This window comes from Phaseolus vulgaris, chromosome 1 (genome assembly GCF_000499845.2).
Source record: "Phaseolus vulgaris cultivar G19833 chromosome 1, P. vulgaris v2.0, whole genome shotgun sequence".
Lineage (NCBI taxonomy): Eukaryota > Viridiplantae > Streptophyta > Magnoliopsida > Fabales > Fabaceae > Phaseolus > Phaseolus vulgaris.
Genome location: NC_023759.2, coordinates 50,439,349 through 50,457,798, shown reverse-complemented (window position 1 = coordinate 50,457,798; position 18,450 = coordinate 50,439,349). Strand labels below are relative to the sequence as shown.

General features: G+C 33.0%; 1 protein-coding gene across 1 annotated transcript; it reads left to right on the top strand.

Annotated features, from left to right (window-relative positions):
* Window positions 1–15,863: 15,863 nt before the first annotated feature.
* LOC137815184 (protein MIZU-KUSSEI 1-like) lies at window positions 15,864–17,003 on the top strand. The gene has a single exon (XM_068618258.1). It carries the CDS (start codon window positions 16,068–16,070, stop codon window positions 16,752–16,754), a length of 687 nt encoding a protein of 228 aa, XP_068474359.1. The 5' UTR covers window positions 15,864–16,067; the 3' UTR covers window positions 16,755–17,003.
* The last annotated feature ends 1,447 nt before the right edge of the window (window positions 17,004–18,450 follow it).

Below are 18,450 nucleotides of genomic sequence, written 5' to 3'. Positions count from 1 at the left end.
ACTAATAGAGTTTGAGACACAGGCGTACACGCTAAGAGACAAGACAGTACAAGATAGCAAACTATGGCTCCTTAATTTCTTCAAGGCCAACAACTGTGTATTATTAGTATTAGTGATTGATTATCTATCAAGCATAATAAAAAAAACTACTTCCACAACAACAAAAAATAATGATGGTTTGATTTTACATTCAATTTCCAACTTCATAGATTATTATTTTATTATTATAATAAAATATTTTATTATAGAAAGCATTTGTCAAGTAAATATATATAAAAATAAGTAGTATTGTTCTTACAACAAGGACCAAGAAAAAGGTTGATAAGATCAACTCCTTTACAAATCTTCCGAACTTGGGCTGGACTCTCTCGGCTTCTCCTCGAGTTGGGTTCTCGGCTTCTTCTCGGGTTGGGCTCTCGCGGCTTCTACTCGAGTTTGGCTCTCGGCTTCTTCTCGGGTTGGGCTCTCGCGACTCCTACTCGAGTTTGGCTCTCGGCTTCTTCTCGGGTTGGGCTCTCGGCTTCTTCTCCTCACAGGTGGGTGTGTGTACCTGCAAGGCGCTCCGATGCCAAAGTCAGATATAGTTTTATGTTCATCAGATCAATTGAATCTTACTTACCTCTTGAGTTGAACCTCTATTTATAAGGCTCTCTTATTGGGCTTAAGAGTTACTTGGGTCTTTTCTTTTTGCACCTAACATTTTGAAAACACACACCTGTACATTTGGGCCCATCTTATGGGCTTTGCTATAATCACTAATTTAATTTTACTTATTTACTTTTTATATTTAACCTTTCGGTTGAGACTTTCGGTACAACCTTTCGGTCGAGACTTTTGGTACAACCTTTCGGTTGACCTTTCGGCCTAGACAGTACACTAGCCCCCCAGGCATGAGGATTTGAAAAAGACGTTATGCCTAATGAAAAGGACAAATTTTGTATTTAATACCTTTCGTATCAAAGTATTGCCTTGTTTCGTATACTTTTCTTGATTATGCCGATTGACATGATGAGTTATAATTGTGATATCGTAACGCTTCGTTTGGAAGGGTTTTTTGTTTTTATTGATTCAGAAAGATTGAACTGAATACTCTCAAAAGGTATAATGTCTTCTTCAAGCTCTGTTTCTATTTCTGATGAATTTACAGAATTTTTGGATATGAGTAACGAGGCTATCAGGAAAGTAATTGAGATGAATGAGGATATTCATTCAATTATTTCATCTGCCATCATTTCTGTTGTGAAGAATCATTTCTGTTGTGAAGAATAAAGCTAGTAGTGATATGAGTTCAAGTGAAGAAGCTATAGATCTTGAAGCTGAATAAAGAGTTGGTTGAATCTAGTAAGAGTCTTGAATAACATAATTTTTTCTTTTTTTTGAAGATGTTTACCTTTCGGATTTCCTTTCGGTCAACCTTTCGGCCTATAACTTATTGAAAATTGATAATTGTTTGAAGCCGTTTACCTTTCAGATTTCCTTTCGGCCTATAACTTGTTGAAAATTGATAACATAATATTTGAAGTCGTGTTTACCTTTCGGATTTCCTTTCGGCCTATAACTTGTTGAAAATTGATAACAATTGTTTGAAGGCGTTTACCTTTCGGATTTTGTGCATACTAGTCCCAATGCTTCTTCTCGTGACATGTTCTCGTAGGCTACTATTCCTTCTCTTACAAATTCGGTGATTGAGCTTGCTAGTCGGACTTTACTAATTGGCAAAGCAATAAGACAAGAGACTAAGGATGTTGTTTCTTCTTTTGAACTTGAAAAATTGAAAAAGGAAGCAACTGAATCAAATGAGAAGATCAGATCCTTAACTTCCCAAGTTGAAGAGTTGTCTAAGGCTAAGGATTGTTATGAAGCCGAGAAAGAGTCTGAAGGATGAGATTACTGAGTTAACGGCTCATAAGTTATCCCTTGACGAGGAGATTCAACGTTTGAAAGGAAACTTCGCTGATCTTTCTGCTGCGAAGAAAGTTGAAGCTGATAATAATCTTCGTTTAGAATCTGTGATAAACCAGTTGAATTCAAGGGTTACTCGAGCTGAGGGTTATTTTGTTCAGCAACACAAGTTGGGTTTTGAAAAACCTCTCCAGCAAGCCGAGTATTTTTACAAGATTCCATTGGATGCTGGAAATTTCGACATGGGCAAAGATTTTTATAATGACGAACTGATGCCCATCAGTGAAATTCCTTATGATGAAGATGAAGATGAAGATGGTGGTGCTGATGATGATAGGCATGCCGACGCCGAATAGCTTGTTTTAGTTTGTTGTTTTGTAAGAACTCCCAAGTAAAGTTCCAGGGTTCTTTAACATGTTTTGTCCCAGCCACTTGATGGTTATTTTGGATGTATAACATCAAGTTATATATAATATTCTATTTACTTTGCACGTATCCCAATTATTTGCTAGTGAATAATCTTTATTTATCACAAATGTGCATGAAAGATAAAGTGAAGATGTGATTGTTCACGTTCACCGCACCATATATCACCTAATATAACCAACGTGTCGGATCCTAGCTTTCGGTTTTAGTTTTTTGCCATGCAAAAAATGAGACCTCTCGGTTTTGTATTGGAACCTTTCGGTTTTTTATAAAACCTCTCGGTTTTTGTTTTCTGCCATGCAAAAAATGAGACCTCTCGGTTTTTGTAATAAAACCTTTCAGTTTTTTATAAGACCTCTCGGTTTTGTATTGGAACCTTTCGGTTTTTTTATAAGACCTCTCGGTTTTGTATTGGAACCTTTCGGTTTTTTGATAAGACCTCTCGGTTTTGTATTGGAACCTTTCGGTTTTTTTATAAGACCTCTCGGTTTTGTATTGGAACCTTTCGGTTTTTTTATAAGACCTCTCGGTTTTGGATTGGAACCTTTCGGTTTTTTGATAAGACCTCTCGGTTTTGTATTGGAACCTTTCGGTTTTTTGATAAGACCTCTCGGTTTTGTATTGGAACCTTTCGGTTTTTTTATAAGACCTCTCGGTTTTGAATTGGAACCTTTCGGTTTTTTGATAAGACCTCTCGGTTTTGTATTGGAACCTTTCGGTTTTTTGAGAAGACCTCTCGGTTTTTGTTTTCTGCCAACCTTTCGGACTATAACTTTTCGACTTCTTAAATAAGAACTCCGTTGATTGAGATTTGATTTGAATGAAGCACACTCGAGAGGGGATTTCACCTGGAGTGAAAGCATCTTGATCCAAGAGGCTTGAAGTACAAGATACACTCTTGGGAGGGATTTCACCTGGAGTGAAAACATCTTGATCCGAGAAGCTTGAAGAACGAGATACACTCTCGGGAGGGATTTCACTTTAAGTAAAAGCATCCATGACCGAGAGGTTTGAAGAACGAGATACACTCGGGAGGGATTTCACTTGAAGTAAAAACATCCAGGACCGAGAGGTTTGAAGAACGAGATACACTCTCGGGAGGGATTTCACCTGGAGTGAAAACATCCTGGACCGAGAGGTTTGAAGTACGAGATGCACTCTCGGGAGGGATTTCACTTGAAGTGAAAGCATCCAGGACCGAGAGGTTTGAAGAACGAGATACACTCTCGGGAGGGATTTCACCTGGAGTGAAAACATCCTGGACCGAGAGGTTTGAAGTATGCGAAGCATTGATGGATTTAACAGTTTGACTCTTCATATGAATAACTTCTTCATTAAGTGTTTCAATCTTGAATAAGACTTTCTTTGTACATGAAAAATCATCCTTGACCGAAAGGTTTTACATACAATGATGAGTGTTTAACTGCCTTGGACTTTGTCTGCTCCTTAGCCCTCCATCTCTAACAAAGCGTTTCAACTGCCCAACTTGAATCAATTCTTCAATTCTATCTTTCAAAGCTACACATTCTTCTGTATGACGACCATGATTCTTGTGGTATTGGCAATGTTTACTCTGATATGCTCTTTCTGAAGTTCTTTCCTTCTTTGGTGGTGAGATTATCTTTATTGCCATTGCTTATTGTAAGATTCTTGCTCCATTACTACTCAACGGTGTATATTGTTGAAACTTTCAGCTACGAAATTATTCTCTTTCTTTTCTAAACGAATGTCCTCCTTCCTTTTCACTTATCTTCTTATCATTTTCATCCGCCCTCGAAATTCTCTCAACTCTTCCATCTGCATAAACTTTGATGCACGTTGTCTTAACTCATCAAGATTGGTTGCCGATTTTTTGCAAAGACTGTCGGCAAATGGTCCCGGTTTTAGTGCTGTAATCATATGATGCATGGTGACTTTCGGACTGAGATTCCGGATATTTAGTGCTACCTTTCCAAAGCGCTCCATAAATGTTCTTAGGGATTCTCCCTTTTCTTGCCTTATATTCACTAAGGCAATTAATGTCAGATGATGTGGTCGGCTTGTAGCAAAATGAGCTCCAAACTTTTTTACCAAAGTGTTGAAACAATCAATGGATAACGGTGGCAACCGAGTAAACCAACTCAGCCCCTCCCTTCAAAGTTGTTGGGAATACTCGGCACAAAATGGCATCATTCCACGTATACAAACTTATCTGCGTTGTGTATACTGCAATGTGTTCATCAGGATCTGTACCTCCATCATATTTCTCCATGGTAAAATTCTTCCAATTTTCGGGCAGTGGGGTTTCTATAATGGCTTCGGAAAATGGATGCCTCCTAACAAATATTCCTACAAAGATACCAGAAGTCTCTGGTATTCTCTTCCTTGTAGTTTCAAATCTTTTCTCATTATGTACCCTTTGGTGGATATGTGTTCTTGGTTGAACAGTTTCAAACGATGTGTTTAAAATCGTCTCTTCATTCAACTTCCTTTTCATGTATGCATTCTCTGCCCTTAACATACTTAACTTTTCTTCATTGCTTTTCTTTAGTGTTTCGAACTCTCTTTGTAACTGCATGAGCATAGCCATTGACATGGAATTTTGATTATCTCTCTGCTCCCCAGATTGCTCTCCACCTTGTTCTTCTCATTTGATTCATCTTGTCTTCAACCTTTTTCAGCTACTTCTCGGCCCCACGGTGGGCGCCAAAATGTTCTTACAACAAGGACCAAGAACACTAGAATAAGGTTGATAAGATCAACTCCTTTACAAATCTTCCGAACTTGGGCTGGACTCTCTCGGCTTCTCCTCGAGTTGGGCTCTCGGCTTCTTCTCGGGTTGGGCTCTCGCGGCTTCTACTCGAGTTTGGCTCTCGGCTTCTTCTCGGGTTGGGCTCTCGCGACTCCTACTCGAGTTTGGCTCTCGGCTTCTTCTCGGGTTGGGCTCTCGGCTTCTTCTCCTCACAGGTGGGTGTGTGTACCTGCAAGGCGCTCCGATGCCAAAGTCAGATATAGTTTTATGTTCATCAGATCAATTGAATCTTACTTACCTCTTGAGTTGAACCTCTATTTATAAGGCTCTCTTATTGGGCTTAAGAGTTACTTGGGTCTTTTCTTTTTGCACCTAACATTTTGAAAACACACACCTGTACATTTGGGCCCATCTTATGGGCTTTGCTATAATCACTAATTTAATTTTACTTATTTACTTTTTATATTTAACCTTTCGGTTGAGACTTTCGGTACAACCTTTCGGTCGAGACTTTTGGTACAACCTTTCGGTTGACCTTTCGGCCTAGACAGTACAAGTATCAAAGAAAAAAAAATATCTATGATTAAATAAAAATATTTATTTTTAATAAATTTTGTTCATAATTTAATAATATATTTTTATTTCTATACCAGTTGGGTCCGTACGATTGAGTAGAGATCCATATCCGATCAAGACTGACCAAAACCATCACGTCTCCAAATAAGATTAATGAAACTAATCAATAATCAAGCACTAGGTAATATATTATTAACTACGACTAATGTCCTTAGTCTGACCCACTACCAAAGGATCCATGATAATGATATAAATAGGCACATTCCAATAATTAGGTATGTCATCATTCAGTATTAAAAATACCGAGTGTCGAACATTTAAATCTTACTTCTGCGTCGGAGTATCTTTTGCAGGTACCATTCGAATTCGGAGTTTACGAAGACGAGAAGTGGAGAAGGGATAGGAGATGAAGGAGTTCATTCGAGATGAAGGAGAGGAGAGTAGACCAACTTACCGAAAAGAAAGACAATCGTTCTATTGAGTTTCAACCCTGTTTGAGAACAATATCAATAATAAATATTTATAACAATGTAGAGAAAATATAAATTTTTATATATAACTTTTTACAATTTTACTTTTTAAATAATTATTCATGATAAAAAAACCATTTACACAATAAAAATTTATCCATAATAAAATTTAAAAAAATTATCTAATGACGTGTGCTAATTAATAAAAAAGCAAGACTTCGATTGGTTAAGTGTTAAAAAAATTCAAAATCATTGATGGATAATACTTTCAATAAAGATATCCTGAATGACAACCTAAAAGTGATCACCAACACTATTTTAATGAACACCATAATCAATGACGACTTTAGAATAATGAAACATGGAAGTTAGTATTTTAAAAGTTAGGTTTTTTAGTATTCAATAATTCAGTATAGTTTGTAAAAATTAACATATTTAAACAAATTCAAATTATTAGTTTGAGAAGTTCTATTTATGTAATTGACTAAATTTAAATAATGTTATCATAAAAAATAATTAAGGAAGAAAAAACACGTCATAAACTAAAAAGCAAGTAGGTTGAAAAGAATCGTGTTCTCAAAAGAAAAAAAAAACTCGAATTTAATATATACAATGTTAATATTTTCCACATTCTAGTATATACTTTTTTTGTTTCAAATTTTACAATTTTTCAAATAATAAGAATAAAAATATGCATAGAAATGTCATTTTTTTGTTAAGTAATGGTGAAATTACACCCTTACAAAATAAAGAATTGTAATAAGAAATATTAATAATAATTTAATTATAAAAAATGATTAAAGAAATAATACTTTTTAAATTTGATGAGAAAATAAATATTTAATAATTCAACATACATGTGTATCTATTATTTGGTACGATGTGCTCAATTTTAATTTTGCAATTCAACCTAAATTTAGGTTGACTAAATTTAAATAATTTTATTTGAAAAAATTAAAATGTGAAATTCATACCATTATATAAAAAGATACATCATTTATTAATTTTTTAGAGTGATATTTTAATTATACAATTTTACCTCTTAATAAATAAGAATAATTTCTCTTTATTTCAAAATAATTAAATAACTTATCTTTTTACAAACAACGGTTATATAAATTTTTAATGCTATTCTTACACACACACACACACATATATATATATATATGCATTTTTAATTATATTATTTTTCTTTTTTAAAATAATCATAAAATTATAAATTGTATTTTTTAATGTAATGATGTGTATTTTCTGTCTTTATAAAGAAAATACATCATTTGTAACTTCTTTTAATGTTATCTTTTAACTGGATAAATTTATTTTTTGATAAATAAAAATAATTTATTATTTCATTAATTAAATAAATAATGAAATAAAAACTTATTTTAAAATAAATAAAATTAAAATAAAGGTTACATAAAGGGATTTGAAGATGGTGTGAGGAATGTAATTAGAATGAAAGGAATGAGAGAGAAAAAGTTTGTACTCTTCTCTTGGGCTCCAAAGAGATTTATTGAATTCTATTAACACCCCACTATCTACTGTATTGACTCCTAAATTATCACTAATACTCCAAATATCTAAACCGTTTTTTAATCTATATCCCTCTTACCAAAGCCTTCAACTTAAAGACTCATAACGTCTCTAAAATTAAATATTATTTTTCCAACATTTAGTGTACTTTTTCTCCAATATTATTTCTACATTAATTTAAGTTTATTAAAAATTAAAGATCATAGAAAATATAATTTTGAAAGATAGAAAGTTTCATTGAAAGAAATAAAATCCACCAAACAAATATAGTTTTTATATACACTTTATTTTAATTATCAACAAATAAAAATTTAAAAAGTATATAATAGTCAGGATTAATTGTTCAAAATCAAATCATCCAAAAAAAACAACTAAAAATCTATCAAACAATTATTTATTTATTTTTGAATGATTGATTTGATTTGATTTTCAGTTCAAAAACCAAGAATTGAACAATATTGTTTATTGTATTTAAATATATTGTTATATGTATTCAATTAATTAAAAACTAACAAAAATATGAGTATAATTTTAATAGATTGTTTTATGATTTGATTGTATTCTACTTTCAATATATTTACATTTTATAAAAAAAAAATAGATATTTGTATAGTACGTAGTCTTAAGTATGATATTAAGAAACTTGTCATATGATGAGATGAAGTTGATAGATTGATAAATGAAAAAATAGGTGCAGATGGAGTTTGAGTGTGTCTAAGGAAATAAAATTAGGACACTTTTAGAATGAATTTTTTCTTAATTAAGTGAAAAAGTGGTATAAAATAGTATTATTAATGGAGTTATATATATAATTGATAATTGATAATTGATAATTGATAGTTGAAGTGATGTAATCGAATGGATCATAGGTTTCACGTGACATGATTTATTAATAAGGTGCACCTCATGAATAAATAAAAGTCACACCCATCACATTTTTGTTTTCATGCACCTTATCTTATAACCTTCACCTCACTCTATTTCACAAATTTCCTGCTTCGGAACAAACCCTAGTTCAAACATCAATCACCATTCAAAATCGTCTACACCATGGACCACTCATAGTGCTACTCCACCTTAAGCAATTTTTGCCTTCTTTTACCAAAATGGATTCTTCTTTATGAAAAAAAAAATACAGATATAAGATATAAAAAAATCATGTCAATATGATACAATTTTTTTTCTGAAGATCATATTTTCATAATACAATGTGAAAAAAATCATGTTTTAATGATACAATTAAAGTGAAATTGGATTAACGTGAAATACATTCAAATTATGTTGACACAACTTTACCGTTACCTTAACCGTTGAGAAAAATTGTGTCAGTTTCACACAACTTACCTATATACATAATTTTCGTAAAATAAATTTCATTTTAGTAAAAAAATATAAAAAAAAAATTATCCCACCTCCTAAAACAAACACCTTAACATTACACTTACATATGATGTACGTTTATTCGGAAAATGATAATTTTTGTTCATAATAATACAAACATTTGGATCAATTAATGATATTTTAATTCAAACGATTATACAAGTAATATTGCTTTTTATTTTATGATGAGTAGTTTAGAAATATAATAGATATGGTTATTATAGAGAGAATATGCAGGTGAATATGTACATGAAGCTAACTAGAAGGAGCAATTAATTGAGCAAAGAGAAGAGACAAAAACGACAATCAACGCCTACGAATCTGTGACGGTGGCGAAACTCCGAAATTCTTCAGCCACTCATCGTTAAACCTGTTCCCTTGCCACCTCACTTTCATCTTCACCACCTTCTTCTTCTTCTTCTTCTTGTTCTTGTTGTTCTTGTTCTGGTGATGGGACTTCGGTGATGTTGAGTTGAGTATGATGTGTTATGAGGTTCTGGCGACAAATGGGACACGTGAGGCGAGAGGCTAGCCATTGATCGATGCAGTGCTGGTGGAAAACGTGTTGGCACAGCGGCAGCATCTTCACGGTGTGGGAGTCTTGGAACTCCACCAAGCACACCGCGCACTCCTCTGCCCCGTTCCCCACGCTCAGTTCCTTCATCTCGGAGAAATCGAAGGTGGGACAGCTTTTGATCGCTTCGGTGATTGTTGTCGGGAGGGGGCAAAAACGCTCCCGGAGTTTATGGAAAAGGAACAAGAGGAAGAAGATGAAGAGACAGGAGAAGGAGAGGCTGAGTGAGGCCTTCACGTTGTCACTGCGGCTCATCTCCTCGTAGGTTGCAGGGTATGTTGGACTCCAGTGAAATTTGGCGCAGACTAAGGAATGGCCGAGAGAGAGCAGCAGAATGAGGAGATGGTGCAGGGACACCTCCATGATGTGTGCAGAATTCATGCAGATGATGTGTTTGATGATGGTGTGAAAGGTGATGATGAATAACTTGTTAATAAAGAAAGGAAGAAAGAGGAAGTGAAATGGAAGCATAAGGAATAAGGAAGGGACACCAGGAGAATGCTAAGCTACAAAAACATCTTCCCTTATATAAACTGTTCCGGTACCGTCAATATAGTATTACGTCACATGGAATCAAGGCGAATAATGATTTATCCTTCCTACTTTAACTCATTCAGACATTTTTTAAAGATAAAATCGTGACAAAACATCTACTTCCATTCAGTTAATGATGTTTGGAGTGCAATTTGAGTTAGAATAGTGAGTGAAATTTGGAAACATAAGAACAATGTCATCTTTAAAAATGACGTGACTGATGCGTGAAATGTTCACAATGACTCAATTAAGGGTTTGGTCTTGGTTTTATTCCAAAGTCTCGATTTGGTTCGATCTTTTACTCTAACTGGTGTTTGAACCCTTTGGTTTGTTTGAAGTTGGGTTCTTAATGTCTTTTTTGCAAGTTTTATTTTGTCAGGGTATGCGGTTTTGTCATTATGATAGGCGTTTCTTGGTAAGTAGGAGGAGCATAAAGTGCAATTATGTACAAGAGTTGAACTACTCAGGAAGTGATTCATATTTATTAATTTTTTTATTGTTGATAAAAAAATGAATAATATTTTGAATACGTTAATTGACCTAACGATGTTATCTATCGAATTTGAAGTCAAAATAAAAAAATCTAAAGAAATTTACTTAAGCTAAATCATAATTTAAAAATGAATAATATTTCGAATACGTTAATTGACCCTAACAATGTTATTTCTCAAATTTAAAGTCAAAATAGAATTTTTAAAAAAAATTTAACTTAAACGGTTGGAGATCCCACATCAACTAGAGATTAGAGTCTTTCATTGTATATAAGTGGGTGCAAACCTCAACCCTATGAACCGGTTTTATGGGGTTGAATTAGGCTTAAAGTCCACTTCGTAATATGGTATCGGAGTCATTTCGAGTCTATCCTAGCGAATATTTGTTGGGCCTATCGTGTCACCCGCTATCGGACCATCTATAATATGGACCACCTATAATATATAGTCTCACGCTAGGGAAGTTTAATATACTCTTTTTCATGTTATATATATTAAGGACTGAAGTTTTCGATTGGATATAGTGAATTTTCCTTAAAGATTCAATTATATAATAAAAAAGGTTGTATGTGGGTTTAATTAAAAAAAAAATTCTCAAACATGTCTGTTTCTAATACTCGCTCTACAATTACTTAAAGTATCAAAACATCCAGAATCAATAAAAATGCTTATTAAATAAGAAGATTTATAAATAATTATATTTTTTTATAAATAACAATGAAATATTTAAAAGAGTAAGATTTTAGCATTAATCTAATTTAGAAAAGTAAGCAGTGAAAGAAACTAATTTAAAATTAATGAAAAAACTAAAGAAATTGAAGAGTAAGATAAATCTATCTATTTAAGGTTAAGAAATTTAGGTTAACTTAAGGAAATACAATCTTCGGTATTTTTAAGGATTTGAATTTTCTGCAACAAAATTCTCATCAACTGAGTAAGGTTTTATCTAACTCTTCAATCCTCTCTCTCTCTCTCTCCATTAATATTGTGACAGTTTTTCTTCTATTTCTTTTTTTAATATTCCAACAGTTTAAACACTTCATTTAATACCATTTATTATTTTATCTCTCTCTTCTTTTATTAAATAATATCATTACCTCCTTTTCCTCCAGTTTAACAGTTTTTTTTTCAGAAAAATAAATAAATAAAATATTTTTTTCACTTTGATAAAAATATATAAAATTATCTATTTTATCTTCTTTTTAAGTCTTATTGCTGGGTTTAGGTCTTGTTGTTGGGAATCCAAATGGACCGCGATACACCAATTGGGCCAAGGGCCCAACTAAAGCATGAACTCACTACCCACACAATCTTGTATTTTCTTTCTGCACCCCTATACTTGTTTCCTGCACCCTACATTCATGTGAATTTACAAAATAACCTGAGAGTTTTTAAAAATCCCAAAGTCAATGCATACCACTCTCCTTCTTTCTTCTATGTATTTTCATGGACACGGTTGAGAGCAAGCAATGACGATGGGGAATTACATACATATTATAACTCATATATAAGTAAAAAAATTGTGTTTCAGAATGATTTTTTTGTCTTCCTTATTTTCTATTCCAGAAATACATTTTACTTACTAAACTCTCCCTATTTCAAAATCACCCAAAACTATCAAAAAATAATTTGAATATTTCAAAAATTAAAATACATAAATAAATAAAAATATAGGAACGAAGAAAGAAACATCCCACCTTCTTTTGTCTCCTGTACACGTGCCAAACACACCATCGAAACTTTGCACTAATTCCACAAAGTGCCAAAATTTGGTGTCTATTACACAACCAAAAAGCAAACAACATCCAAGGTCCACACTAATTTCTTATAATTTCAATTTGAATTCTCCTTCTTCCTCTCTAGCTCAGAAACACATCACTTTGATTTGTTTAAATCTGCCGAATCTTTGAGGATGTTTAGTTATATTAAAAACAACAAATGATCCATTGTTTAGTAACTTAAGAAAATGTTTAATGGGTGTGAATTTGTTAAACCCTAAACAAATAATTACCACTAGATATTAAATTATTTCATAATATATAACACATCGATTAGATATTAAATCATTTTATCGTACATAAACAGGTGCGAACATTATTTTATAATTGATTTTATGAAGTTGAGTTAAACTTAAATTATAAAAATAAAAGTTTAGTAAGAGTTGGTAGATTTTTTGAAAATGAGTAATGAATGAGTAAAAGGAATGATTGTGTTTGCAGTGATGGGCTAGATGAGGAATTTGAATGGGGAACATTATAGAAAAAGAATGGGTCCCTTTGGTTAAAAAAGAAGGAAAAAGAGGAATTTATGTTGATTGTGTTGTTTTGGGAAGGGGACGCATGGGAGGGTAAAGGGAGAACAAGAAATTGATTTAGGGTTGTCACATGGTTTTGTGAACACACAGGACAGAGACATAAGATGTAGTGCCGTCTTCTGCTGGCTCAACTATCCCACACAAACCACTATTTCTTCTGCATTGTAGGACCTTCTTTCTAATTCTTACATAAGGGCTCAAAGTTGCAACTTGATGGATAAAGTAAAATACTATAATGAAATGAAATTAGGTATAAGTTATAATGTTTTGATAATGATATGGTATATGAATACTGAGTCACTAATTGTATTTTGTTCTTTCTAGTGTGGTCATCTTGCTCATTATGATCATTCATTTTGATTGTCAAAGACATAAATAAACTATTAATGATGTTTCACATCATAGAATCATAAATGGTAATGAAATCATTTTTTATTAATATATATATTAATAATAAAAATATTTGTAATTAAGATAGTAATGTGCGGTTTGATGTCACATCATACTGGATATACTTGTTGAAACCTATTATGACGGTGACGACCGGTTTGACCACAAATCCAGACAACTCATATATTGTATCGGTAAGGGGCAGTATGACTGATGTCATGTCTCGGTCTCCACCACTGGATTGATCAAGATCTTGGCCCACGTCAATGGGTCGACCGACAGAACAAATTCAATTACGTTCAATCAGGATCCACAATTAAGAACTAGGTAATGCATCCCTAAATACGGTCCAATTCCCTAACCGAGCGTCGAACACCTTTACTGACTTGAGCGTCAAAGTGTCTTCTACAGGTACCCTTCGAGTCTGGACTATGAGAAGACCAAAAAGTGAGACGAGTAAGTAAGAGTTAGGAGCTTGCGAGAGGAAGGAAGCTGAAGTACAATCCGATCAACTAAGGGTAGAAGAAGAATCCTCTCTCAATAGTTCTCTGTACCCCAACCCCGTTCAAATATATATATATATATATATATATATATATATATATATATATATTCTTGAAATATAATTACTGTTTAAAAATAATATGACCTAGATTTATTTGTATCTTATATTGAATGGAATAGAAAAAAAAAATCAGATTTGTTTAGTTTGGTCCTAGTTATAAGTTTTTCAAATTGATGCATTGAATCTATTTTCACATATTTATATTTAAAGCGTGGCGTTGAAATTATTATGTAATTAGTTATAATCTACTTTATATAGACCTTGTTTTATAAAAGTGAGAAAAATAATTTATATATGCTGATAAGCAACGTGATTAAAATTAGTTTTAGATTTTGTTGAATGTTTATTTAATTTTACTACAATTTTATATTAGGGCTTCAAAATCACAATTTCCCTTTCAGCCTAGAATGGTAGCAATTGGAATGAAAAAGACTGAACCTATGAGTGCTGAATCTGTCTTGGTCCTTATTGTCTAACATGTGCTGTTGACCAATTCGTATGTACTCGAATTTGCCATGATTCCTCATCACACCTTTTAATCATTCCTAATGTGTTTTGATTGCAACATTACTGAAGTAACCATTTTCTTTTTTCTTGGTTCTTCTCAAAAATTTAAATTAGGATCATACTTGAACATTTAAAAAATATATAAATTAGAAAATATTTTAAAATTTAAAATTATTTTGCCAACAACTTTACAATCACGTGTATCCATTTCCACCGTCCACTGTATATACAGATACTGATATGTATTTGCTGTGCAGGATGATAAATACTTGTTTTAATAGATTTATTGTTATCTATTCGGATCGGGATTAAAACAACGATTTTTTTTTCGGTCCATCTGTTTTTTTTTTTTTTTAAGTAGTCTTCGTAATCTTCTTTTGATGGAGATTTCACATCGATTAGAGATAAGGACAATTCATTGTATATAAGTGGGTGCAATCCTCAACTCTATTAGCCGGTTTTATGGGGTTGAGTTAGGCTTAAAGTCCACTTCGTAACATAGTACTGCTCTGTCTCCGTGAACTCCAAGTTCGAACTGTACTTGTAAAAAACAGTCCAACGCTCAGGTGAAATTTCAGTGTTCGGTACTTGTGTCTTTAGTATTAAATTAGAACGGACATGATTCTTAAAATTTGTGTCTATTTATATAATTATCATGTAACATTTATTATTGTATCGGATTAGAATTTTTGAATCATAAATATAAGTATATTACCTAATGTTTAGTCTTATTAATTTTTTATTTGCACAATTTAGTTGTATCGGTTCGATCTTCATCGAGTGTTGAACTTCAGGATCCTTATTTTTACATTTAATATTATAAATAATTCGCTTTGAAATCATGTAATCAGTTTTCAATATCATGTTTATGTGTGTAAATTATTCATCACCCATCAAAAGAGATAGAGTACAACTCATAATTTTTCAAAATCTAGCACACGAATGATTGGATATAGAATATTGTTCTTATGGTGGTACGGAAATCTGCATCCCCAAATTTCCTCCTCAATCATACACAAAAGTTAATCAAATAATAAGCCATGAATGAAAGCTGGGACACCTCAATTATTCTGTATATATAAGATTTTCAGCTATGGTTGACACATCGTGTTCAAGTATTTTCGTGGATAAACAAAAATAAACCCACTAAATATACAAGGAATATATCATATACTATGCCAAAAGTGAAAGGAAAATATTAAAAAAATCCACATAATTAAGTAAGCAGGACAAAAAGAGACATTATTGCATTGGATGCATCATAATCCACTTCCATGGATATTAACATTAGTTATATCATTTGTATAATACTATTTTCTCTCTCTATCTCACCTCATTAATTATCTTATCTCACACACATATATACTAATACACCTTTTTCTTGGATAAAACATTTCAGTTGATGACAAAAATATATAAGCAAGCACTGCTTCAAACCAATCAAATCAAACTCTAGATTCCTGTAGAAGTAGTGTTGATGAGGAGCATGAGGTCAACTGTAGAACATGCAAAGGAAAAAAGAGAAAAGTGACTAGAATTATGCATTATCGTCTAACTACACACATGCACTTTTCTTATTTAAGCAACTCCTCAACCACACACAACAACACAAGAGGTACACAAAGTGCAACCAAACCAGTTTAAGGGAGAACACACACATATATATATATAATAATGGCCTACATCGCCACCACGGTTGGTGGCAGCACCGTCACCACAGTAGATTGCCAGAAACAAGTAAGATCATGGAGGCTACTACGCTCCATCATGGAGCTTCTAATCCCCACTTGCAACTGCACCTTCTTCCTCCAAGAACAGGGCCAATTACAAAAGTATCCACAACAACAGCAACAACTCATGACTTGCTCCACAATCACTGGAACTATCTTTGGATACCGCAAAGGAAAGGTCAGCTTTTGCATCCAGGCTAATTCCAACTCAAGCAACCCAATTCTGCTGCTAGAGTTGGCAGTTCCAACAAGCGTTTTGGCTAAGGAAATGAGAGGGGGAACTCTCAGAATTGTGCTAGAGAGTTCAACATGTAACAACAGCAACAACAATAATCTTTTTTCCACACCCCTTTGGAGCATGTACTGCAATGGGAGGAAAGTGGGGTATGCTGTTAAGCGTAGGCCTTCAAATGGTGACTTTGAAGCACTGAGTTTGATGAGTTCTGTTGCTGTAGGGACTGGTGTTATAAACAGTTGCAAGGAACTGCAGCATCAAGAGGACGAGCTTATGTACCTCAGAGCCAATTTTCAGAGGGTTCGTGGCTCCTCCAATTCTGAATCTTTTCATTTGATTGACCCAGAAGGAAGCATTGGCCAAGAGCTTAGCATTTTCTTTTTCAGGTCCAAGTGACCTTAATTAGTTTCAACTTTCAAAAGCTTACCCCAGATGTGCATTGCATGGTTTTATCCTTTGTTCTGTGTGTATAGTTTTCAAAAGTCTTCTTATTTTTTGTTGGTTATGTACAGAAAATGTAACAATTTGGGAGAGGTAGCCTCAAGCCTATTAGTCTCTATTGGCTTTTTTTCCCCTCTCTTGGTTGATTGTAGCAGAAATTAAGAACTGTCTCTCTACTTAATAATATTTTTTTATTTCAGTTTAGCAGTTTCTGAGTTTAACTTTAATGTTCTCTGTCAATTCATGAAAAATTACTGAGTATAATTTAAAAATATTTATTACAAAATTAACATTTTAACACAGGTAACAATTCTATAAAAAAAATCAATGAATAGTGTAAGAAACTTTGTCCTGGATATAGTTACCTATTACCAACTTTCTCTACTTCAGTTTTTTTTTTAGATTTCATCTCACACAAAAAAAAGAGAGAAAAAAAGGAGATGTAATAATTAATATAAGTGACAAGAAGATAGAAAAAGGATGATGATGGATATTTATAGAATGTTTACACTAATAGTTTCTCTTAAAAGAAAAAGATCAGGTCTATTACTTCATTTAGCTAAACATTGTTGAATTTGATCTCACAAGGTTTTTTTAAAATATGCAATTGGGTTCCTTTTATATTATTTAGGACAATGTTCTTGCGACCCTCTCATGATTTTAGATATGATTTCACTCCTTATTCTTTTATGATACTTTAAAGTTATTACTGCCTTCAGGTTTTTATTATCACAATATAATGAAAGCTCAAAGACAACCTTTTCACTCCCTATTCTTTTACTGAGTGGTGTCAACTTTTTTATGGCCCTGTCGCATAAAAGTAGATAACTCTAACTTCAAAGTTTTACTCTGTTATTTTCTAAGAAAAAACAACAACTCGGATACAAGAGCATTTTGATCATGTCTATACAAAATTAGTTGACAGGTCATAATATTCTCCTTGTTAATTATCACTAATAAGATATCTTGGAGAAATTGTACCTGTGCATACAGCTTTAGAAAGTCATATTTAAATCAGATCCCAAAACATGTTGAGTTGAGTATTAAATTTTGAAGAACACAATTATTAGTTTATATAATTCTCCATCTTTGTTAATATTTCAAAGAGGAGTGTTTTGAAGGCAAGGATGAGTGAAAGATTTTTCTGAAAGAGGCCATAGTGGACATTCTCTTCAAAGGAAAATGATGTTTTGACAATTCCAAAAATTGTATACAACTGATGAGTTTAAAATCTCATAAAAAATGGGTATCTAATTGCATGTGTGAGTTGTTATAGATTCCTCAAGGAATAGATCACATGTGATACTAGCTATTAACAAGGCAAGTGGAACAGTGGCTTTTATGATGGTGCACTGCAATAGTACTGTACCAGACCCAACACCTGGGCCCATCTTTTTCAGCCCAGTCCAATTAAGGGCCGACCAGTGTTGACAGATGGGCCACCCCAACCTGACAATGCAACTATGGCCTTTTCTTTCTTCACCCAAAAATACCATCTTATACTCTCTTTCATTAAAGAAAAGCTAACTAGGAAAAAATATTTTAATATTTTACTGATGGAGTGTAGAAAGAAATAGTCTGAAACTATTCTGTGGAAAAGAGACAAATGTGATGAAAGTTGGGATTTTGAAATTGTAATGCACATTGTTGA

What these genes read in the sequence shown, in the direction of transcription:
- LOC137815184 (XM_068618258.1), top strand. Translation starts at nt 16,068, where the DNA reads ATGGCCTACATCGCCACCACGGTTGGTGGCAGCACCGTCACCACAGTA.